The 23,618-nt window shown below is 44.8% G+C and overlaps 2 protein-coding genes across 3 annotated transcripts; both read left to right on the top strand.

Annotated features, from left to right (window-relative positions):
* Window positions 1-457: 457 nt before the first annotated feature.
* LOC123122286 (transcription initiation factor TFIID subunit 5) lies at window positions 458-8,191 on the top strand. 2 transcript variants are annotated; one of them, XM_044542464.1, is made up of 19 exons: window positions 458-758; window positions 1,161-1,242; window positions 1,754-1,832; window positions 1,970-2,067; window positions 2,192-2,248; window positions 2,796-2,883; window positions 2,975-3,084; window positions 3,314-3,415; window positions 3,633-3,787; window positions 4,116-4,226; window positions 4,305-4,374; window positions 4,449-4,488; window positions 4,866-5,030; window positions 5,197-5,273; window positions 5,972-6,088; window positions 6,224-6,489; window positions 7,282-7,377; window positions 7,461-7,536; window positions 7,638-8,191. In XM_044542464.1, exons 1-19 carry the CDS (start codon window positions 625-627, stop codon window positions 7,683-7,685), a joined length of 1,971 nt encoding a protein of 656 aa, XP_044398399.1. In that variant the 5' UTR covers window positions 458-624; the 3' UTR covers window positions 7,686-8,191. The 2 variants fall into 2 exon arrangements, with proteins under 2 accessions (XP_044398399.1, XP_044398400.1); XM_044542465.1 differs by lacking the exon at window positions 1,754-1,832 and having other exon boundaries at window positions 7,638-7,929.
* A 140-nt stretch (window positions 8,192-8,331) lies between these two features.
* On the top strand, window positions 8,332-11,925 carry LOC123122287 (putative receptor-like protein kinase At3g47110). The gene is made up of 2 exons (XM_044542466.1): window positions 8,332-8,646; window positions 10,630-11,925. Exon 2 carries the CDS (start codon window positions 10,644-10,646, stop codon window positions 11,640-11,642), a length of 999 nt encoding a protein of 332 aa, XP_044398401.1. The 5' UTR covers window positions 8,332-8,646; window positions 10,630-10,643; the 3' UTR covers window positions 11,643-11,925.
* The last annotated feature ends 11,693 nt before the right edge of the window (window positions 11,926-23,618 follow it).

Below are 23,618 nucleotides of genomic sequence, written 5' to 3'. Positions count from 1 at the left end.
AGCTCCATCTACATTTACTTTCACCCACCCCTCCTCTGGTGGACCCCATTTCTCCTTCACCACAGCTCTCGTTGGCTTGTGTTTCCGGCCATGAATGGACTGCCATTCCCCATTAAGTTGACAACTCTTTTTGCTATCGCGTTTGCGTCTTCTATCTTCTGGCCATCACGTGCATTATTCCTTGCTAACCAGAGCGCATACGCATCCTGTACAAGAACAGCTCGTTCATCATCTGATGCATCTACGAACCACGACAGGAGCCATCTCGACAAAGTACTGAGAGCAAACCGGAGTAGGCGGTGCCTTTTTACAACCCGGAGGAGGCTCGGGGCCCCCGAGTTGGACTAAACGTCGGATTCACAAGTCGAATCCTAGACCCTCTCGGCCCGCGACTCGGCCCGTGTGAACGCGGGCCTAACCAGGCTATCCAAACCAGGCCGAGCCTGCTAGCCTGCTGGGCCTAGCCCATCCGGCCTCGCTGCCCTGCTCTAATCCCCTTCCGCCTTCGTCTTCCCCTCCGACCCGCTCGCCCACACCGTACCAGCGGATCCGGCCCGCCCCTAAACCCTAGGGCGCCTCCCTCCCCGGCGCACGGCGGCCGGCCGGCGAGCGAGCCAGCGAGCGATGGAGGACGAGGAGATGGAGAGGAAGGTGCAGCAGTACCTGCACCGCAAGGGCTTCCGCCTCACCGAGCTCGCGCTGCAGGAGGAGCGCAACCGCCTCTCCACCACCTCCCTCTCCGACGTCTCGCTCTCCAGGTGCGAATCCCCTAAATCTCGACCCCGCCGCCCCTTGTGGTGGCCGCAGCGGCCTCGCCCCCCAAGTCTCGCGTAGTAGCCACCGGTTTTCGTGCCGTTTGTGTGAGGAATGGCGCCGGATTGGTGGTTCCGAGTGGCCGAGCCGCGGCGCCTTGGCTATCCTGACTCGGGCCGGGCTGTTTCTGCTAGGTTTAAGTCACTCCGATGTTCAGAATCAGCTTACCCGCTCGAGCGTGAGAAATTGATACTACTTTGGCTTGGGCAATGGCAAACCTTCAACATGATTTGGGCCTTGAGCAGAGTTTATGGGGGCTAATCTAGAGTATCATGTCAAATATGCTCGAAAACTGCTCTAATTCCATGTTAATCTGAAAAATTTACCATGTTCCCCTTTGTTGACAGGCCGGATAACGACCCAGCAAGATACTATGATGGCTACAACAAGCTAAGATCATGGGCATACAATTCTCTGGACCAATACAAGGTGTGCTACATTAAGTGTGGATTGTGATTCACGTTTACAGCTCTAGTAGTACATTTGAATGCACTTTGCTTTGCAGCATTCACAGATGTTTTGAGGCATGTAGCTGCTATATCCACACTGTTCAGTAATCTGGCATGCTACTCATGAGTTATTTTCATGTTTCTCTTGTTAAAAATGATCATGCCTGCTTGTGGTTGGTGCACCATGCTTCCGGGATCATGGCTGAATGCTTGCCTACTAGCTTCAGATGTACGTAGCATTTCTGAAATGTTTTTTGTGTTCTATGGCATGTGTTCACACTGCAGAGCTCCTTCTAGAAAGCAAAAACCATTCACATAAGCATAATCATGTACTTGTCACATGATTGTAGTCGCTGGAAATGGGATATTTGGTTGCGGTGGATGGACTACTTGCTCTAATTTGATGTACCTATTACATGGAATGGCCTTTTTTATTCTTGTATATTCAGCTATATATATTTCATGCCTCTGAGTTTCTTTTAATATTGTAGCATGAATTACTCCGTGTCCTTTATCCAGCGTTTATCCATTGCTTCATGGATCTAGTGTCAGAGGGGCATACACTAGAAGGTAATTATTTTTGTGGGCAAGGAAGGTATTTGTAGTTTCTGTACATTTCTGGGATAATATTTGTTTGCATTTTATGCATCCAATTAGTTTGTTTGGAGCATTTCTGTCATTGATATCACCACATATGAATCCTGCAGCTCGGGCATTTTTCCTTAAATTTCGGGAAGATCATGAACTGATGCATTCAAGGGATCTCCAAAAGCTGGAAGGCACTCTTTCTCCTTTGCATTTGGAGGTTCATCATTTAGCTCTCTCGTATCCATTCAAGTGTCAATGGAGATTTGCATTTGTTTATTTGATTTTATCTTCTCAGGATTCACAAAACATGCACTTATTGTTCTGCCTGCTATAATTTACAGGAAATGGATCTGGCCCGATCTTTAAGGGAAAATAAATTCAGAATTAAATTATGTGAGGTAGTACTGCACCAAGTTCTTCTATATTTGCATTCCATCTCTTTGTTTCAACTACGATTGTATGGGTGGGTCACCTTTTGAGTTAAATCAATGCACATAGATAAAATGTTCCACTGGATGCATGTCCGTTGTTGTGACAATAGCTTTATAAGTTGAGATGCTTTATTCTCATGTACCCTTTTCCACCACTTGGTAAGTGTTGTTATGACCAAGGGAAACAAACACAATCTAAGGTTTGTTACAAGCTTTTTCTTCCTGAATCCTAATGGGCAACTAGTTTCACATAGGAGTAGATGATACGTCATCATGATACCATAATACATATACTGAATGCTAGTGTCAAATATGAGACACAAACTGCATATAGACCAGTTTTTAACAGATGTTGCTGGCGAAGCACATTCCATGTGGTGATTTCTAGTTCAATTGGCAACTCGTTGCATGATACATCATGATCTCACCTTTTTTTCTTTGCTGCAATTTTGTTTTTCCAATAAAATTATGTCAACTGCTCTGTTCAAAGTTTCTACCTCGTGTTTCATTGCAGTATTCATATGAATTACTTCTCCAGTATCTCCAGAAAACACAAGCTCTTGTGATGCTTGGAATAATCAATGAAAGGATAATTTTTGAAGGTACAGTTCCCAGTCTGTTGAGATTATATCGCACATTTTACTTACCCTCACTTCTCACTTTTCCACCACTTCCCTCTATCTATATTGGCAGTGTCCGCTGGGCAGCCTTCATTGATCTCTGATGATGCGGATGTTGTTGCTCTGGTTGGAACCAGCAAGGACTTGGCAAAACAGATAAATCAGAAGGAAGTGCATTGGGGGGTATGTTATTCAGCACATCCGTGATCAATGTGTTTGTTTCCTATTATCTATTCTATCAAAACGGTTAACAATGCCGATCAAATAGGGAAAAAACTCTACTAGCACTGTTTTTGCCACTTCCCAAACGAACCTCTTCCATGAGTGCAATTTTTCAGTTTTCTATTTAAGTATTTATTCTTCGTTATCCTTAGGCATGTGTTATTGTTAAAATTAAATTTATGGTATGCAGTTGCTGGAAGATTCAGTTGAGGAGCGTATGGAGAAAGCACTCTCAGATTCTGATAGAGCTGAAGCAGAAAGCAAGGATGCAGATGCAGAAGATAATAACAAGGCAAGAAACTCTCTCGTAGTATGGAACTCTTGTTATATTATGTTTGTTATATGCTCTCTGCCATTGAAACCTGGACATTCCTTTTTTGTCAACACTCAGCAGCATGTTTTTGTTCTTCTCTTCTTCTGCTGTTATCTTAAGAACAGGAATGCTGTCCATATACCGTTTTCTGTTACTAACTTGGATCTTTCATTATTTCTTGTTATATTTGCTACAGAAAAAATCCTCAGAAGGTGGAAAGCAGGGTGGTCCTCTGAACAAAAAGCTCAAAAAGGATAAGCTTGTAGGTGCAACAGGGAAAAATACCAAATCCGAAACAAGCATGATTTCTGCGGCACCTCGTGTGAAACCGGAGCTAACCCTTCCAGCGACGTAAACATTTATTCTCTTATCTGCAGTTCTAAAAAAGTTCTACATAATTTATCAACTGTACTCTTTGAAAATAAATACCATTCCTATAACTGAATGTGGGTCCATACTCCAGACATGTGAGTGTCATGCGCTTGAGCCTGACTTGGAACCTAAAATAAAGGCTGAGGGGTTTGATGCGGGTTCTCTTGGAAAAGTTATCTTACAAGTTTCAGGAGGACCAAATATTGCTCTTTTTTCTTTTTGCAGAACATACTCACTTGTGTACTTTTTGATCTGTCAAGTGTCAGCCTTGCGTTTACGATCCTGAAAAATTACTTGTTTGTTTCAGGCCTGTTGAAGTTGAACAATCAATTCTTGAGGACCTGCGAAACCGTGCACAATTGAATAACTTGGCATTGCCATCTGTTAGCTTCTACACATTCCTTAATACACATAACGGGTAAGCTTAGCTGTAATTTAGTATCAACTGTTTCAGTGTGCATACTTTGGTTTGAAAACATTATCCTGTGGAACACAGATTAAACTGCTCATCGATCTCAAACGATGGATCTATGGTTGTTGGTGGGTTCTCAGACTCGTCAGTAAAGGTTAGTCCCTTTAGGTGATAGTTTGTTTCTCATGTGATCACTACATTAACTGGTAAAACTTTCTTGTTCACTAGGTTTGGGATATGGCAAAGATTGGTCAACCAGCAAAAACATGTTAGTCGTTCTACACAACATATTGCTGATGTTTCTGTTCCGCTGATATGGTGAAATGCTTCTGTAACTGCACACCTGATTTCGGTCATGGTAGCCTTTTGTTCTAAGGATTCTAGTTTATTTCATTTAGTTTAAGTTACAACCTAGAAGTTTAAGGTGGTGTTGTAGCACTGATGCATGTCTTGGACAATGCAATAAATGTCTTCTGGAGCTACTTGTTAGACATGCTAGAATATTTTAACGGCGTTGCAGTATTTGACTGGAACCTGTCCAGAACTTCAGAATAATCATAGAACATATTCCTAACATAGTAGTGTTTTCATTTCTATCTTGAATTCTTGATGGTATTTGCTGATTGGGCAAATTTGGACTCTCAGCTAATTCACAAGGAGAGAATGGATCTTCACAGGACGAGCGCTTGTCATCAACATCTGAGGGGAAAAGACCGTATACATTATTCCAAGGTCATTCTGGACCAGTTTATTCCGCTGCCTTTAGTCCATTTGGAGATTTTCTCCTGTCATCATCTTCAGATTCAACAAGTAAGGTCTCACTTACATTATACTTATTTTGTACTCCCTCCGTCCCATTGTAGGACAAAAACAAAAAACGTCCTACATTATGGGACGGAGGGAGTACCATTCATTTCCTTGTTCATTTATTTAATCAAACTAACTGTTCATCTATTTTTTTATATATTTGTTACAGTTCGGCTGTGGAGTACCAAGCTGAATGCCAATCTTGTTTGTTACAAAGGACACAATTACCCAGTTTGGGATGTCCAAGTATGTGAACAAATCTTTTCTCTGTGTCGTTGTTGTGAAAACAACATTTGAGTTCTTGCTTCATGGGGTGTCTTGACTACCTAGTTACAGGCAAAAACATTTGATTAGTTAGTTGATTCTTCAGCAGTTTTTATTTGAATGATGCTCAGATCTGTTGTTACAATCAGTGTCGATGCCGTACAGTCAGTCAGTTGTTCAGTAGTTTGAAATAAACTCTTCTGAAGTTCTAATGTGGCCTGATTTCAGTAGTTTCTAATAAACTCTTCTGAAGTTCTAATAGTGGCCTCATTTCAGTAGTTTTAAATAAACTCTTCTGAAGTTCTAATAATAGTGGCCTCATTTCAGTAGTTTTTAATTAACTCTTCTGGATTTTTTTTTGAGAGAAAACTCTTCTGGAGTTCTAATAGTGGCCTCATTGTTACAAAAAATGTCCATGCCCTACTATTGTTTTAGTCTTGATCTTGGTGCGAGGGCAAAACTGCAAATACTTGTGATAAATATTCCTAGTTCGTTCTTCATTTTGAACACTTCTGATGATGGGATTTGGAATAGGTCTGTTGGGCTTGATGTTTTTTTCAACAGCTTATGACTGGTACATATATTTGTGTTGCATAGCTTTCTAATTCTGCTGTATTGAATAGACATCATTGTGCGTTGTATACTTGTATTGCTGACATATTTTTATGTTTTTGTGGCAGTTTAGTCCAGTCGGCCATTATTTTGCCAGTGCCTCGCATGACAGGACTGCTCGAATCTGGTCAATGGATAAAATCCAACCTTTGCGGATAATGGCTGGGCATCTTGCTGATGTTGATGTAAGTGTGCTTCTATCTCTGAACTTGTATTGATTTGAGAATTGGTAGTCTGCCTATGGGAATGCTTTCAATGCCATTTACTGATGTCTGCATGTTCTGACTGATGTTTTCTTCTGCAAACTACTTATCTGACAGTGTGTGCAGTGGCATGTAAACTGTAACTACATTGCCACCGGCTCTAGTGACAAAACTGTAAGGCTATGGGATGTTCAAACTGGTGAATGTATACGAATGTTCATTGGTCATAGGAGTATGGTCTTATCACTGGCAATGTCTCCTGATGGGCGATACATGGCCTCCGGAGACGAAGATGGGACCATCATGATGTGGGATCTCTCTACTGGTCGCTGCGTTTCACCACTAGCGGGACACAACTCTTGTGTGTGGTCACTTGCTTTCAGGTACTCATCATTATACATTGTTTTGCTTGCTTAGTATCCCATGTGTCAAACAGTAGCTGATATACCAAATATGTGTAAAGAGTACTCCCTCTGTAAAGAAATATAAGAGCATTTTAGATCACTAGAGTAGTGATCTAAACGCTCTTAGACTTCTTTACGGAGGGAGTATTAGTTTATGGCAGGGCTTGAGAAACTGGCCTTTCCTGTCTTCTGCCTTTAATCAGTTTGCTGAGCAGCGGCTTCAGTTCACACTGGGTTAGATTTATCTATACATGAGCAATGGGTTTACTAACCATTTTGGCCACCTTTTTAGAGTATTTAACTGGAATATTGCATGATTCTGTCTTCAAATGACCACACCATGGAACTTGAATGCCTGTGTGTGGTTGTTTTTTCTTGAACATACATCGATGGTCCAGCTTATGTACTTGGTCGCAATGCAGTTGTTGGTTGACCGCAGTAGATTTACTTCTGGATCTATTATTTAAAAATCCTGTAATTTCTTTCCATGTTTTAACCACTGTTTCCAGTATAAATTATGTAAAAAAATGTCTTCCATCAACGGATTAGATTGAGTATCACTGATAGTTCTTCTGTTTTGAAGTGTACATTTTTTCTCTTCCAGTGACTAGTCATGCTGTGTTGTCTAGCTAGTCTGTGTTTCTAGTTACATTATGGGACGGAGGGAGTATGTTTTTTTAGTTTTTGGAGAAGCTTGATTACCTTAATTTCATGCTAATATGCTATACCAAAGAATCATCTTAGTTCAACAATTCTTCCTCTGTTTTATAGCTGCGAGGGAGCATTGCTTGCATCTGGATCGGCTGATTGCACTGTTAAACTCTGGGATGTTGCGTCCAGCACAAAGGCCCTGAAGATGGATGACACGTAAGTTGGTTGGCTCCCTTGTAAAAGGCTGCTTTGGTTTGCCTTACTCTAGTTGTTAAATATCGTTTATTTTTGTGAAACAGCAAGGCTGGTTCTACGAACCGACTGAGGCTGCTGAAAGCTCTCCCTACAAAATCGACTCCTGTTTATAACTTGCGGGTGAGAAACCCATTCTCCTTCCATCCACCGTTCTCATCAGTTAACATATGATAGTTACCGTGTTGAGCGAAAACCAACTAACTGCTTTTTTCCAACTACAGTTTTCTCGGAGGAATCTTTTGTTTGCATCTGGCGCTCTCTCGCTATAGGCTCCTAAGCTTGCCATATGCTCTCTAGAATACAATTTATATCCCTTAGTTTTGACTGTAAGTAGCAAAGTAGATGTTTAATTGGCTGACTCTTGTTGTGGAGCTTATTACATTGTCCTTGCTGATCTCAGTCAACTCTATGATCGACTAGGTAGGGTTTTTAAACTGTAGCCTGTGAGCATTGCGACTCATTGAAACGTGTGTATTGCTGTTGTAACATTAGCTAATTTTAAATTATGTAAAAGGTAGTAGTCACAAATAGGGAACATGAACACTTGGTTGATGCAAGAAGTCAATGGTCCAGAAGCTTCTAGGATCCACTTGAGGGTTGTTTTCACAATATCTTGGTGTAGGGTCTGAAGGAGCTGCCGTTTTATATAGTTATGCGACTTGCAAGAGAAAAAAAAGCACGACCTGTGTCTTGAGTTGAGTGGCAAGCAAAGGCCATATCTATCTCTTAGCTATTGCTGATGTTGAGTTAATTGTGACTGCCCTCATTGGTCCAAGCTTGTGCCATTTTGTATCCTATTCTTACTACTATCTGTCAGACATCTGGACCAGGACGTTCCTATCATAAGTAAATGTTGATTTCTTCATGATGCCGAATACCCGACCGTTGTGCACCCTGCATTTTGTCGACATGCCGCGCAGAAGGTCTCTCTCTGCCTGGCTGCGCCGCAATATGTTCTGCCCCGCAGAAACAGCGACGCAAAGTAGGTGGGAGATGGCATAAAATTTTGACCTGGCCGCTGCGTTGGATGTCAAAGCTGAAATGATGCGTGACAATGGCAGATGCGACCCGAGTGTGTGGATGTGAGGGGCGCTGCGCAAGTGTTCTTAAACCCCTGCGGCCTGAGCTAGCCATCTAGCTGAGCATCCAACTTTCACCTTAGTCACACGCCACCACCCGGAGAATCCCAAGCTAGAAGAGGTCGTCGTCCTACCGTGCGCTTCATCACAGGTTCGCAACTAGCATCTCTCGTTCAGATTCTTGTTTATCTATTTTGCGAGTTGTCCTCTCGTCTTGACATACTAGTAGTTGTATCGAGTAACTATCTTTTCTTGGCATGTAATCCTCGATAAAAGGAAGCACCTTCCTAGCTGCCAGGTTTCTATGGATGATCAGTGCATTTTAACAGCCTAGTAATTCCTCCGTTCCTAAATATAAGTCTTTTTGAGATCCCAATAAGAGACTACATAGGGAGCAAAATGATTGAATCTACACTCTAAAATATGTTTATATACATCCGTATGCGGTTTGTATTGAAATCTCTAAATAGATATATATTTAGAAACGGAGGGAGTACTATTCATCTTCTCCCCCTCCTAGTCGGCCCACTCTCTAGCCCCTGCTGCCTACCGGCTACCGCTGATGTGCCGACCACCCCTCTAAGCTCCGCCCTTCTCATGCGCATGCAAGCACCTGTCAACCCTCTTCCTATGCTCAGCATGGTGCCGGCAACGATGCGCCTAAGCAACCAATGCTTAGCAAATCCGCAAAAAAATATCTCTTTCGGTTTGTGCTTCTTGTTAGGCTTGTTACCATATGTATTGTTTTGCAGTTTTTTCACATATTTTCAAAACTTAGAGCTATAATCTTTTTTTTCCGTGAACGTTCATATGTAGTTATGTACCATGCTCAGACTAGCACTTTGCATCGAAGTACTACGAGTTAGGGGGTATTTGGTTGGGCTTAACTTTGGCTTTGCATTTTGGCTTATAAGCCAAAAAATCACCTATTTTATGGGTTTCCGGCTTATACCATCATGTACAAAAGCCAAACAACACTGATACGTACGCGCAGGACACTTCCCGTCCAATATTTGTACGGTATCCCACATCACACCGTTCATGTGCAAGGCCGTTGGATTAGCCATCGTACCATTATCGTACCACAACACGTTGTATGTGAAGTACTTCCGATAGCCAAAAGCCTAAAAATGGGTGTTTTGAGTTGGTCTTCCATCCTTATTTTACTAATAGTTGTATCGAGTAATCCTCTGTTTTGGACTTGTTATCGTCGAAAAGAGGGGGCACTCATCCGTCAGTTGCCTGAAAAAGTTTTTATGGATAAGTCATTTTCTTCCTTCACGTGCGACTACTGTTCATGTTCTTCCCGTCCCATTCGGCCCGCTCTCTAGCCCATGCTTAACTGCCTACCACTGTTGTTCCGGCCATCCCTCTAAGCCCCATACTTCTACTGCGCCGGCAAGCACCCTTGTAGTTGTCTATCCTCTTCCTATCTTCTACCGGGGACGACGCGTCTAGACAACGTATGCTTAGCAAATCCGCAAAAAGTAATCTCTTTTGGCTTGTGTCTTCTTGTTAGGCTTGTTACCATATGTACTGTCTTTAGTTTTTTCTTCACACATTTTTAAAAATAGAGCTACGATTTTTTTTCATGAAGGTTCAGATATTAGGTTCATATGTAGTTATGTACCCTGTTCAGACTTGCACTTTGCAACGAAATACTACGAGGTAGGGGGTATTTGGCTAGGTTTAACTTTGGCTTTTGCATTTTGGCCTATAAGCAAAAAAGACGCATATGATGGTATTAAGCAAACAAGACACGTATGATGGTACTAACTTTAGTACAAAGTTGTATCAAGATTGAGACACTTATTTTGGAACGGAGGGAGTATAATCCAAATGTCCATAAGAGGTATATTTGGGGCTTATAAGCCAAGTGCAAAAGCCAAAGTTAAGCCCAACCAAACACCCCTTGGTGTACTTATCTTCTTCGGCGAGCATATAATACAAACATGTTTACAAATAAAACACTAATTTATGACCACTTTCCATTTTTATCCTTGCAACCCCATTGGTGAAAAAATGGTCTATCTGTATCGGAACTTATTGAGTAAAAGTGACGTAGTATGCACTAATGTAGGTTTGTAATTTTTTGGAGCTTCTCATGTTGAAAATGCATGTCTGGCCTTTTTAGGAAACATAAACCTAATGGGTCTCCGCATGCTTGTTCTACCAGTGCTCTTAGGGTTGTTTTATGGAGCAAGTGACATTAATTGCTCAGCAGTTCGTGGTAACACCACAAATCACCGTTCACTGCTTGATTTCAAAGGGGCCATCAGAGCGGACCCAAGAGGAGCCTTAAGCTCTTGGAATGAGAACATCCACTACTGTATGTGGTCGGGCATCAAGTGCAGCACATGGCACCCAGAACGTGTTACGGTGCTAAACCTTGCCAACCTGAGCTTGACAGGCCAAATCACACCCTCTCTTGGAAATCTAACCTTCCTTCGGGAACTAAAACTATCCAATAATCTCCTATCTGGCCAGTTGCCACCTTTCAATCGTCTTATACGATTACGGGTCCTTTACCTACATGATAACTTATTGCAAGGGAGCATTCCGAATGCTCTTACAAATTGTTCCGAACTCGTTGGGCTAGATCTCTCTTCTAACATGCTAGTGGGTTCAATTCCCCAAAATATAGGTTCGCTCTCCAATCTTGTAGGAATCGACCTTTCCAATAATAGCCTCACAGGAAACATTCCGCCAACCTTCGGCAACAACACTTACTTAGAAGAGCTACGACTTACCCACAATCAACTCAAAGGACGCATTCCCGAAGATCTTGGGAAATTGCCGAATATGGGGAGGAACCGGGCGGTGTTTCTCGGTCAGAATAGGCTATCGGGTAGAGTTCCAACAACATTGTTTAATCTATCCAAGCTTATAATACTGGACTTGAGTACAAATAAGCTAAGGGGCACATTGCCATACGATATCGGTAATCTATCTGTTTCGGTTCAATGGCTACTTTTGGGTGCAAACAACTTGTCTGGGACAGTGCCACCGAGCATTGGGGCCCTAAAGAACCTAACAGTTTTAGATCTTGGAGGAAACAACTTCGTTGGACCTATACCGTACTCCATCGGCAATCTGGCAAATTTACAGAGGCTCTACCTTTCCAATAATCATTTTGACGGTTGGTAACACAGCGACGCTGCTTGACGGCCAACAACTTGATTAGACTGGTTGGCCGAGCCAAGGGATGTTGTTTGCTGTGCTAGTGCAATGGCCCGACGAGGGCTCTGCGCGCGCCTCCCTGTCCTTGCATGGCTGCGCGATAATTTCTATTAGCAGGTCTGGTTACTCTGTTCCGCGCTGCAGTTTTCTTTTTCTTGTTCTCCTTAGCGAGTTCCTATGTATTTCAGCTGGTCTGTCCCAGTGTATGCGTTTGATATGTACGTACGGTTTGTGTACGTGTGCACCTCATTTGTATATGTATACCACCTGCGCTTTCTCTACTTTACTTCCCGAGCTTTGCTACACTTACATAATTTTTATACGTAAACTCCTTACGAAATCATCGTGCCATCTGATGATTTGTTAGTTGGAAATCTGAAGGTTTACGTAACAGCCCATAGGTGTAGAATTATTGCTACTTCCCTCCTCTCACACATGCATCTTTCCTCTGACCGGCCAGTTCGTTTCATGTACGATGGCCGCTGTGGTTCATCGCACAGGCACACCGAACACTACTCTGTGCTTCTCCGGCCGGCACGCACGATGGCGCGCCACCCCTTGCGGGCTCCCCTCTCTCTCCCTATGGCCCACGTAGGCCCATTATTTTTCCCGGGGTTCTGGTAACTCCTCGGTACTCCGATAAATATCCGAAACGCTCTGAAACCATTCCGGTGTCCGAATACTATCGTCCAATATATCAATCTTTACCTTTCGACCATTTCGAGACTCCTCGTCATGTCCGTGATCTCATCTGGGACTCCGAACAATCTTCGGTCACCAAAACACATAACTCATAATACAAAGCGTCATCGAACGTTAAGCGTGCGGAACCTACGGGTTCGAGAACTATGTAGACATGACCGAGACACATCTCTGATCAATAACCAACAACGGAACCTGGATGCTCATATTGGTTCCTACATATTCTACGAAGATCTTTATCGGTCAAACCGCAATGACAACATAGGTCATTCCCTTTGTCATCGGTATGTTACTTGCCCGAGATTCGATCGTTGGTATCCTCATACCTAGTTCAATCTCGTTATCGGCAAGTCTCTTTACTCGTTCCGTAATGCATCATTCCGCAACTAACTCTTTAGTCACATTGCTTGCAAGGCTTATTATGATGTGCATTACCGAGAGGGCCCAGAGATACCTCTCTGATACTCGGAGTGACAAATCCTAATCTCGATCTATGCCAACCCAACAAACACCTTCGGATATACCTGTAGAGCATCTTTATAATCACCCAGTTACGTTGTGACATTTGATAGCACACAAGGTATTCCTCCGGTATTCGGGAGTTGCATAATCCCATAGTCAAAGGAATATGTATAAGTCATGAAGAAAGCAATAGCAATAAAACTTAACGATCATTATGCTAAGCTAACAAATGGGTCTTGTCCATCATATCATTCTCCTAATGATGTGATCCTGTTCATCAAATGACAACACATGTCTATGATTAGGAAACTTAACCATCTTTGATTAACGAGCTAGTCTAGTAGAGGCTTACTAGGGATACTCTGTTTTGTCTATGTATCCACACATGTATCAAGTTTCCGGTTAATACAATTCTAGCATGAATAATAAACATTTATCATGATATATGGAAATATAAATAACAACTTTATTATTGCCTCTAGGGCATATTTCCTTCACAGCCCACCACTGATGCGGAACCGGAGCCGCGAGTTGAAGTGGGGGACCTTCATTGCGACGTCCCTATGTCTATGTCCATCGCGAACTACGTCAGGCCGTTTCCAGGAATCCATCGAGGGGACATTACCACCGTGATGTTGCCCATGGATAGGAGCTTATCGCCGGACAGCGCGGCGGAGGGTGGGGCAGCGCCGCGTCCACCGCATGGCTGCTTGCTCGGACGGCTTTTTTATCCCCGTGGATACGTCACGGGCACTCCAATCCGAATCGGATGGAGGGGGGCGCTGAGAGACGGACGACGGCGGAGCGGTGAGCGGCTCGATCAGCAGCCTCCGGTTTGAGCCACAGGGCCAGTGGTTGCCGCGGCGGAGCGATGAGGGAGCGGATCGGGAGGCAGAGTGATGTATAGGTCGGTCTCGCTTCTAAGGGTTTTTTTTATTTGAGAAAACTTGTTTATAACAAATATAAAAGGGTTTCTTCCTTACCTTTCTCAAACGACAGGTCATCTTGGTGGGCTTGTTTGTGCGCGCCAACTTCATCTATGCGGGTGGGATTCGAGTCCTCATACCGCAATATATTTTTTGAGCCTTATTTTTACGCAAAGGACTGACAAAAGACGACGTGCCAAAGAAAAGGACGACGCACTAAAAATTCTGGATGACCAAATAAGATGGAGAAACAATCCTCAGTAGAGATACGCGAGTACTAATGATTCTTTTCAGAGACCTTTCCCTTTCTTTTCTTCACCTTTTTCCCTTGTCAATGTTTACTTGTGATTCTTTAACTAACTCCATTCTTCTTCAAATTCCATCATAATTAGTTGCGCATGTTTATGCAAAATCTTCTTCTCCTGGCAAAGGTATGTATGTCCTCTAGCAGATTTGGACAAATTCTGTGATGTCCAGAAACTACCTTCACATGCATGCCTGGATGCTTACAAACTAACATGTGACATTACCTACTATGGGGACATCTTAACGGTTTCATGTAAGATGCATTGCGTGGCACTTTAGCTGCAAGAAGCAATGGCTTTCACACACGCTTTGTGTTGTTCGGAAGAAACAGGATCTACCTACCTTGCACTGCAATGCATGCATGTTAGTTAGTTCCACGATGATCGTGGGTCGCCATCAGGTAACAAACTGCTGTTGCAAAGGGACCAGTGGAGTCGTGCCAACATCAAGCATGGCTCTATTTTATATACCGGCAGTCTACCACCGAACTTTACAAAAAGTTAACTTGACACGCTCAACCATATAACCTGCCAAACTTGCATATTTCAGCTCAAAAGGAATGGTTGAAGGAGGAATCCTAGGTAATCTAGTTTGGTCATCTCCATGTGACTTGGAATAGTTTGTGAATTAATAAGATCGTTTTTTCTTTCAAGAAAATATAATACAGAAGCAGATGTTCAGAACACGAGAGGAAACGCAGAAAGTGGTAATTGACATGCATCCCCACGAAGTATGTGTTGTTGGGAATCGTAGCATAATTTTAAAATTTTCCTACGTTCACCAAGATGCATCTATGGAGTATACTAGCAACGTGGGGAAGGGAGTGCATCTACATACCCTTGTAGATCGCGAGCGGAAGCGTTCCAATGAACGTGGATGACGGAGTCGTACTCGCCGTGATCCAAATCACCGATGACCGAGTGCCGAACGGACGGCACCTCCGCGTTCAACACACGTACGGTGCAGCGACGTCTCCTCCTTCTTGATCCAGCAAGGGGGAAGGAGAGGTTGATGGAGATCCAGCAACATGACGGCGTGGTGGTGGATGTAGCGGGTCTCCTGCAGGGCTTCGCCGAGCTTCTGCGAGAGAGAGAGAGAGGTGTTGCAGGGGAGGAGGGAGGCACCCAAGGCTGTTGTTTGCTGCCCTCCCTCCCCCCTTTATATAGCCCCCCTGGGGGGTGCCGGCCCCAAGAGATGGGATCTCAAGGGGGGGCGGCGGCCACAAGGGGGAAGGGGTTGCCTTGCCCCCCAAGGCAAGGGGGAACTCCCCCCTAGGGTTCCCAACCCTAGGCGCATGGGGGGAGGCCCAAGAGGGGCGCCCCAGCCAACTAAGGGCTGGTTCCCTTCCACTTTCAGCCCACGGGGCCCTCCGGGATAGGTGGCGCCACCCGGTGGACCCCCGGGACCCTTCCGGTGGTCCCGGTACAATACCGGTAACCCCCGGAACTTTCCCGGTGGCCGAAACTGGACTTCCTATATATAATTCTTCACCTCCGGACCATTCCGGAACCTCTCGTGACGTCCGGGATCTCATCCGGGACTCCGAACAACTTTCGGGTTTCCGCATACATATATCTCTACAACCCTAGCGTCACCGAACCTTAAGTGTGTAGACCCTACGGGTTCGGGAGACATGCAGACATGACCGAGACGCCTCTCCGGTCAATAACCAACAGCGGGATCTGGATACCCATGTTGGCTCCCACATGTTCCACGATGATCTCATCGGATGAACCACGGTGTCGAGGATTCAATCAATCCGTATGCAATTCCCTTTGTCAATCGGTATGTTACTTGCCCGAGATTCGATCGTCGGTATCCCAATACCTTGTTCAATCTCGTTACCGGCAAGTCTCTTTACTCGTACCGCAATGCATGATCCCGTGACTAACGCCTTAGTCACATTGAGCTCATTATGATGATGCATTACCGAGTGGGCCCAGAGATACCTCTCCGTCACACGGAGTGACAAATCCCAGTCTCGATCCGTGCCAACCCAACAGACACTTTCGGAGATACCCGTAGTGCACCTTTATAGTCACCCAGTTACGTTGTGACGTTTGGCACACCCAAAGCACTCCTACGGTATCCGGGAGTTGCACGATCTCATGGTCTAAGGAAAAGATACTTGACATTGGAAAAGCTCTAGCAAACGAAACTACACGATCTTTTATGCTATGCTTAGGATTGGGTCTTGTCCATCACATCATTCTCCTAATGATGTGATCCCGTTATCAATGACATCCAATGTCCATAGTCAGGAAACCATGACTATCTGTTGATCAACGAGCTAGTCAACTAGAGGCTTACTAGGGACACTTTGTGGTCTATGTATTCACACATGTATTACGATTTCCGGACAATACAATTATAGCATGAATAATAGACAATTACCATGAACAAAGAAATATAATAATAACCATTTATTATTGCCTCTAGGGCATATTTCCAACAGTCTCCCACTTGCACTAGAGTCAATAATCTAGTTACATTGTGATGAATCGAACACCCATTGCGTCCTGGTGTTGATCATGTTTTGCCCTAGGGAGAGGTTTAGTCAACGGATCTGCTACATTCAGGTCCGTGTGTACTTTACAAATATCTATGTCTCCATTTTGAACACTTTCACGAATGGAGTTGAAGCGACGCTTGATATGCCTGGTCTTCCTGTGAAACCTGGGCTCCTTCGCAAGGGCAATAGCTCCAGTGTTGTCACAGAAGAGAGTCATCGGGCCCGACGCATTGGGAATCACCCCTAGGTCGGTAATGAACTCCTTCATCCAGACTGCTTCCTGTGCTGCCTCCGAGGCTGCCATGTACTCCGCTTCACATGTAGATCCCGCCACGACGCTTTGCTTGCAACTGCACCAGCTTACTGCTCCTCCATTCAAAATATACACGTATCCGGTCTGTGACTTCGAGTCATCCAGATCTGTGTCGAAGCTAGCGTCGACGTAACCCTTTACGACGAGCTCTTCGTCACCTCCATAAACGAGAAACATATCCTTAGTCCTCTTCAGGTACTTCAGGATATTCTTGACCGCTGTCCAGTGTTCCATGCCGGGATTACTTTGGTACCTTCCTACCAAACTTACGGCAAGGTTTACATCAGGTCTGGTACACAGCATGGCATACATAATAGACCCTATGGCCGAGGCATAGGGGATGACACTCATCTTTTCTATATCTTCTGCCGTGGTCGGGCATTGAGCCGTGCTCAATTGCACACCTTGCAATACAGGCAAGAACCCCTTCTTGGACTGATCCATATTGAACTTCTTCAATATCTTGTCAAGGTATGTACTCTGTGAAAGACCAATGAGGCGTCTTGATCTATCTCTATAGATCTTGATGCCTAATATATAAGCAGCTTCTCCAAGGTCCTTCATTGAAAAACACTTATTCAAATAGGCCTTTATACTTTCCAAGAATTCTATATCATTTCCCATCAATAGTATGTCATCCACATATAATATGAGAAATGCTACAGAGCTCCCACTCACTTTCTTGTAAACACAGGCTTCTCCATAAGTCTGTGTAAACCCAAACGCTTTGATCATCTCATCAAAGCGAATGTTCCAACTCCGAGATGCTTGCACCAGCCCATAGATTGAGCGCTGGAGCTTGCATACTTTGTTAGCATTCTTAGGATCGACAAAACCTTCCGGCTGCATCATATACAACTCTTCCTTAAGGAAGCCGTTAAGGAATGCCGTTTTGACGTCCATCTGCCATATCTCATAATCATAGTATGCGGCAATTGCTAACATGATTCGGACGGACTTCAGCTTCGCTACGGGTGAGAAAGTCTCATCGTAGTCAACCCCTTGAACTTGTCGATAACCCTTAGCGACAAGTCGAGCTTTGTAGATGGTCACATTACCATCCGCGTCCGTCTTCTTCTTAAAGATCCATTTGTTTTCTATGGCTCGCCGCTCATCGGGCAAGTCAGTCAAAGTCCATACTTTGTTTTCATACATGGATTCTATCTCGGATTTCATGGCTTCTAGCCATTTGTCGGAATCCGGGCCCGCCATCGCTTCTTCATAGTTCGAAGGTTCACCGTTGTCTAACAACATGATTTCCAGGACAGGGTTGCCGTACCACTCTGGTGCGGAACGTGTCCTTGTGGACCTACGAAGTTCAGTAACTTGATCCGAAGCTTCATGATCATCATCATTAACTTCCTCCCCAGTCGGTGTAGGCACCACAGGAACATTTTCCCGCGCTGCGCTACTTTCCGGTTCGGAAGGGGTGACTATCACCTCATCAAGTTCCACTTTCCTCCCACTCAATTCTTTCGAGAGAAACTCCTTCTCCAGAAAGGACCCGTTCTTGGCAACGAAGATCTTGCCTTCGGATCTGAGGTAGAAGGTATACCCAATAGTTTCCTTAGGGTATCCTATGAAGACGCATTTTTCCGATTTGGGTTCGAGCTTTTCAGGTTGAAGTTTCTTGACATAAGCATCGCATCCCCAAACTTTTAGAAACGACAGCTTAGGTTTCTTCCCAAACCATAATTCATACGGTGTCGTCTCAACGGATTTCGACGGAGCCCTATTTAAAGTGAATGCGGCAGTCTCTAAAGCATAGCCCCAAAATGAGAGCGGTAAATCGGTAAGAGACATCATAGATCGCACCATATCCAATAGAGTGCGATTACGACGTTCGGACACACCATTTCTCTGAGGTGTTCCAGGCGGCGTGAGTTGTGAAACTATTCCACATTTCCTTAAGTGTGTACCAAATTCGTGACTTAAATATTCTCCACCACGATCTGATCGTAAGAATTTTATTTTCCTGTCACGTTGATTCTCAACTTCACTCTGAAATTCCTTGAACTTTTCAAAGGTTTCAGACTTGTGTTTCATTAGGTAGACATACCCATATCTACTTAAATCATCAGTGAGAGTGAGAACATAACGATATCCTCCGCGAGCCTCAACACTCATTGGACCGCACACATCGGTATGTATGATTTCCAATAAGTTGGTTGCTCGCTCCATTGTTCCGGAGAACGGAGTCTTGGTCATCTTACCCATGAGGCATGGTTCGCACGTGTCAAATGATTCGTAATCAAGAGACTCCAAAAGTCCATCTGCATGGAGCTTCTTCATGCGCTTGACACCAATGTGACCAAGGCGGCAGTGCCACAAGTATGTGGGACTATCGTTATCAACTTTACATCTTTTGGTATTCACACTATGAACATGTGTAACATCACGTTCGAGATTCATCAAAAATAAACCATTGACCAGCGGGGCATGACCATAAAACATATCTCTCAAATAAATAGAACAACCATTATTCTCAGATTTAAATGAGTAGCCATCTCGAATTAAACGAGATCCAGATACAATGTTCATGCTCAAAGCTGGCACTAAATAACAATTATTGAGGTTTAAAACTAATCCCGTGGGTAGATGCAGAGGTAGCGTGCCAACGGCGATCACATCGACCTTGGAACCATTCCCGACGCGCATCGTCACCTCGTCCTTTGCCAGTCTCCGTTTATTCCGTAGTTCCTGCTTTGAGTTACAAATATGAGCAACCGCACCGGTATCAAATACCCAGGAGCTACTACGAGTACTGGTAAGGTACACATCAATTACTTGTATATCACATATACCTTGGGTGTTGCCGGCCTTCTTCTTGTCCGCTAAATATTTGGGGCAGTTCCGCTTCCAGTGACCACTTCCCTTGCAATAAAAGCACTCAGTCTCGGGCTTGGGTCCATTCTTTGACTTCTTCCCGGTAACTGGCTTACCGGGCGCGGCAACTCCCTTGCCGTCCTTCTTGAAGTTCTTCTTACCCTTGCCCTTCTTGAACTTAGTGGTTTTATTCACCATCAACACTTGATGTTCTTTTCTGATCTCTACCTCAGCTGATTTCAGCATTGAATATACCTCAGGAATGGTCTTTTCCATCCCCTGCATATTGTAGTTCATCACAAAGCTCTTGTAGCTTGGTGGAAGCGACTGGAGGATTCTGTCAATGACCGCGTCATCCGGGAGATTAACTCCCAGCTGAGACAAGCGGTTGTGCAACCCAGACATTCTGAGTATGTGCTCACTAACAGAACTGTTCTCCTCCATTTTACAGCTGAAGAACTTGTCGGAGACATCATATCTCTCGACCCGGGCATGAGCTTGAAAAACCAGTTTCAGCTCCTCGAACATCTCATATGCTCCATGTTTCTCAAAACGCTTTTGGAGACCCGGTTCTAAGCTGTAAAGCATGCCGCACTGAACGAGGGAGTAATCATCAGCACGCTGCTGCCAAGCGTTCATAACGTCTTGGTTCTCAGGGATTGGTGCTTCACCTAGCGGTGCTTCTAAGACATAATCTTTCTTGGCTGCTATGAGGATGATCCTCAGGTTCCGGACCCAGTCCGTATAGTTGCTGCCATCATCTTTCAGCTTGGTTTTCTCTAGGAACGCGTTGAAATTGAGGACAACGTGGGCCATTTGATCTACAATACATAGTGTAAAGATTTTAGACTAAGTTCATGATAATTAAGTTCATATAATCAAATTATTTAATGAACTCCCACTCAGATAGACATCCCTCTAGTCATCTAAGTGAAACATGATCCGATTTAACTAGGCCGTGTCCGATCATCACGTGAGACGGACTAGTCAAGATCGGTGAACATCTCCATGTTGATCGTATCTTCTATACGACTCATGCTCGACCTTTCGGTCCTCCGTGTTCCGAGGCCATGTCTGTACATGCTAGGCTCGTCAAGTCAACCTAAGTGTATTGCGTGTGTTCCGAGGCCATGTCTGTACATGCTAGGCTCGTCAACACCCGTTGTATTCGAACGTTAGAATCTATCACACCCGATCATCACGTGGTGCTTCGAAACAACGAACCTTCGCAACGGTGCACAGTTAGGGTGAACACTTTCTTGAAATTATTATAAGGGATCATCTTACTTACTACCGTCGTTCTAAGCAAATAAGATGCAAAAACATGATAAACATCACATGCAATCAAATAGTGACATGATATGGCCAATATCATCATGCTCCTTTGATCTCCATCTTCGGGGCACCATGATCATCTTTGTCACCGGCATGACACCATGATCTCCATCATTGTGTCTTCATGAAGTCGTCACGCCAACGATTACTTCTACTTCTATGGCTAACGCGTTTAGCAACAAAGTAAAGTAAATTACATGGCGTTATTCAATGACACGCAGGTCATGCAAAATAATAAAGACAACTCCTATGGCTCCTGCCGGTTGTCATACTCATCGACATGCAAGTCGTGATTCCTATTACAAGAATATGATCAATCTCATACATCACATATATCATTCATCACATCTTCTGGCCATATCACATCACATAGCACTTGCTGCAAAAACAAGTTAGACGTCCTCTAATTGTTGTTGCAAGTTTTTACGTGGTTTGTAGGTTTCTAGCAAGAACGTTTTCTTACCTACGTATGACCACAACGTGATTTGCCAATTTCTATTTACCCTTCATAAGGACCCTTTTCATCGAATCCGTTCCGACTAAAGTAGGAGAGACAGACACCCGCTAGCCACCTTATGCAACTAGTGCATGTCAGTCGGTGGAACCTGTCTCACGTAAGCGTACGTGTAAGGTCGGTCCGGGCCGCTTCATCCTACAATGCCGCCGAAACAAGAAACGACTAGTAGCGGCAAGAAGAATTGGCAAACTCAACGCCCACAACTGCTTTGTGTTCTACTCGTGCATAGTAACTACGCATAGGCCTGGCTCATGATGCCACTGTTGGGAATCGTAGCATAATTTTAAAATTTTCCTACGTTCACCAAGATGCATCTATGGAGTATACTAGCAACGAGGGGAAGGGAGTGCATCTACATACCCTTGTAGATCGCGAGCGGAAGCGTTCCAATGAACGTGGATGACGGAGTCGTACTCGCCGTGATCCAAATCACCGATGACCGAGTGCCGAACGGACGGCACCTCCGCGTTCAACACACGTACGGTGCAGCGACGTCTCCTCCTTCTTGATCCAGCAAGGGGGAAGGAGAGGTTGATGGAGATCCAGCAGCACGACGGCGTGGTGGTGGATGTAGCGGGTCTCCGGCAGGGCTTCGCCGAGCTTCTGCGAGAGAGAGAGAGGTGTTGCAGGGGAGGAGGGAGGCGCCCAAGGCTGTTGTTGCTGCCCTCCCTCCCCCCCTTTATATAGGCCCCCTGGGGGGGCGCCGGCCCCAAGAGATGGGATCTCAAGGGGGGGCGGCGGCCACAAGGGGGGAAGGGGTTGCCTTGCCCCCCAAGGCAAGGGGGAACTCCCCCCTAGGGTTCCCAACCCTAGGCGCATGGGGGGAGGCCCAAGGGGGGCGCCCCAGCCCACTAAGGGCTGGTTCCCTTCCACTTTCAGCCCACGGGGCCCTCCGGGATAGGTGGCCCCACCCGGTGGACCCCCGGGACCCTTCCGGTGGTCCCGGTACAATACCGGTAACCCCCGAAACTTTCCCGGTGGCCGAAACTGGACTTCCTATATATAATTCTTCACCTCCGGACCATTCCGGAACCTCTCGTGACGTCCGGGATCTCATCCGGGACTCCGAACAACTTTCGGGTTTCCGCATACATATATCTCTACAACCCTAGCGTCACCGAACCTTAAGTGTGTAGACCCTACGGGTTCGGGAGACATGCAGACATGACCGAGACGCCTCTCCGGTCAATAACCAACAGCGGGATCTGGATACCCATGTTGGCTCCCACATGTTCCACGATGATCTCATCGGATGAACCACGGTGTCGAGGATTCAATCAATCCGTATGCAATTCCCTTTGTCAATCGGTATGTTACTTGCCCGAGATTCGATCGTCGGTATCCCAATACCTTGTTCAATCTCGTTACCGGCAAGTCTCTTTACTCGTACCGCAATGCATGATCCCGTGACTAACGCCTTAGTCACATTGAGCTCATTATGATGATGCATTACCGAGTGGGCCCAGAGATACCTCTCCGTCACACGGAGTGACAAATCCCAGTCTCGATCCGTGCCAACCCAACAGACACTTTCGGAGATACCCGTAGTGCACCTTTATAGTCACCCAGTTACGTTGTGACGTTTGGCACACCCAAAGCACTCCTACGGTATCCGGGAGTTGCACGATCTCATGGTCTAAGGAAAAGATACTTGACATTGGAAAAGCTCTAGCAAACGAAACTACACGATCTTTTATGCTATGCTTAGGATTGGGTCTTGTCCATCACATCATTCTCCTAATGATGTGATCCCGTTATCAATGACATCCAATGTCCATAGTCAGGAAACCATGACTATCTGTTGATCAACGAGCTAGTCAACTAGAGGCTTACTAGGGACACTTTGTGGTCTATGTATTCACACATGTATTACGATTTCCGGACAATACAATTATAGCATGAATAATAGACAATTACCATGAACAAAGAAATATAATAATAACCATTTATTATTGCCTCTAGGGCATATTTCCAACATGTGTTTGCCCTTCACGTAGGCTTTTGTCAGAATCTTTCCTTTCCTCTCTCCCAAGGCGACTTGGGA

This window comes from Triticum aestivum, chromosome 5D (assembly GCF_018294505.1).
Source record: "Triticum aestivum cultivar Chinese Spring chromosome 5D, IWGSC CS RefSeq v2.1, whole genome shotgun sequence".
NCBI classification, from domain to species: Eukaryota; Viridiplantae; Streptophyta; class Magnoliopsida; order Poales; family Poaceae; genus Triticum; species Triticum aestivum.
Note: the sequence above shows the minus strand (reverse complement) of the source record. Positions and strands in the feature narration are given on the sequence as shown.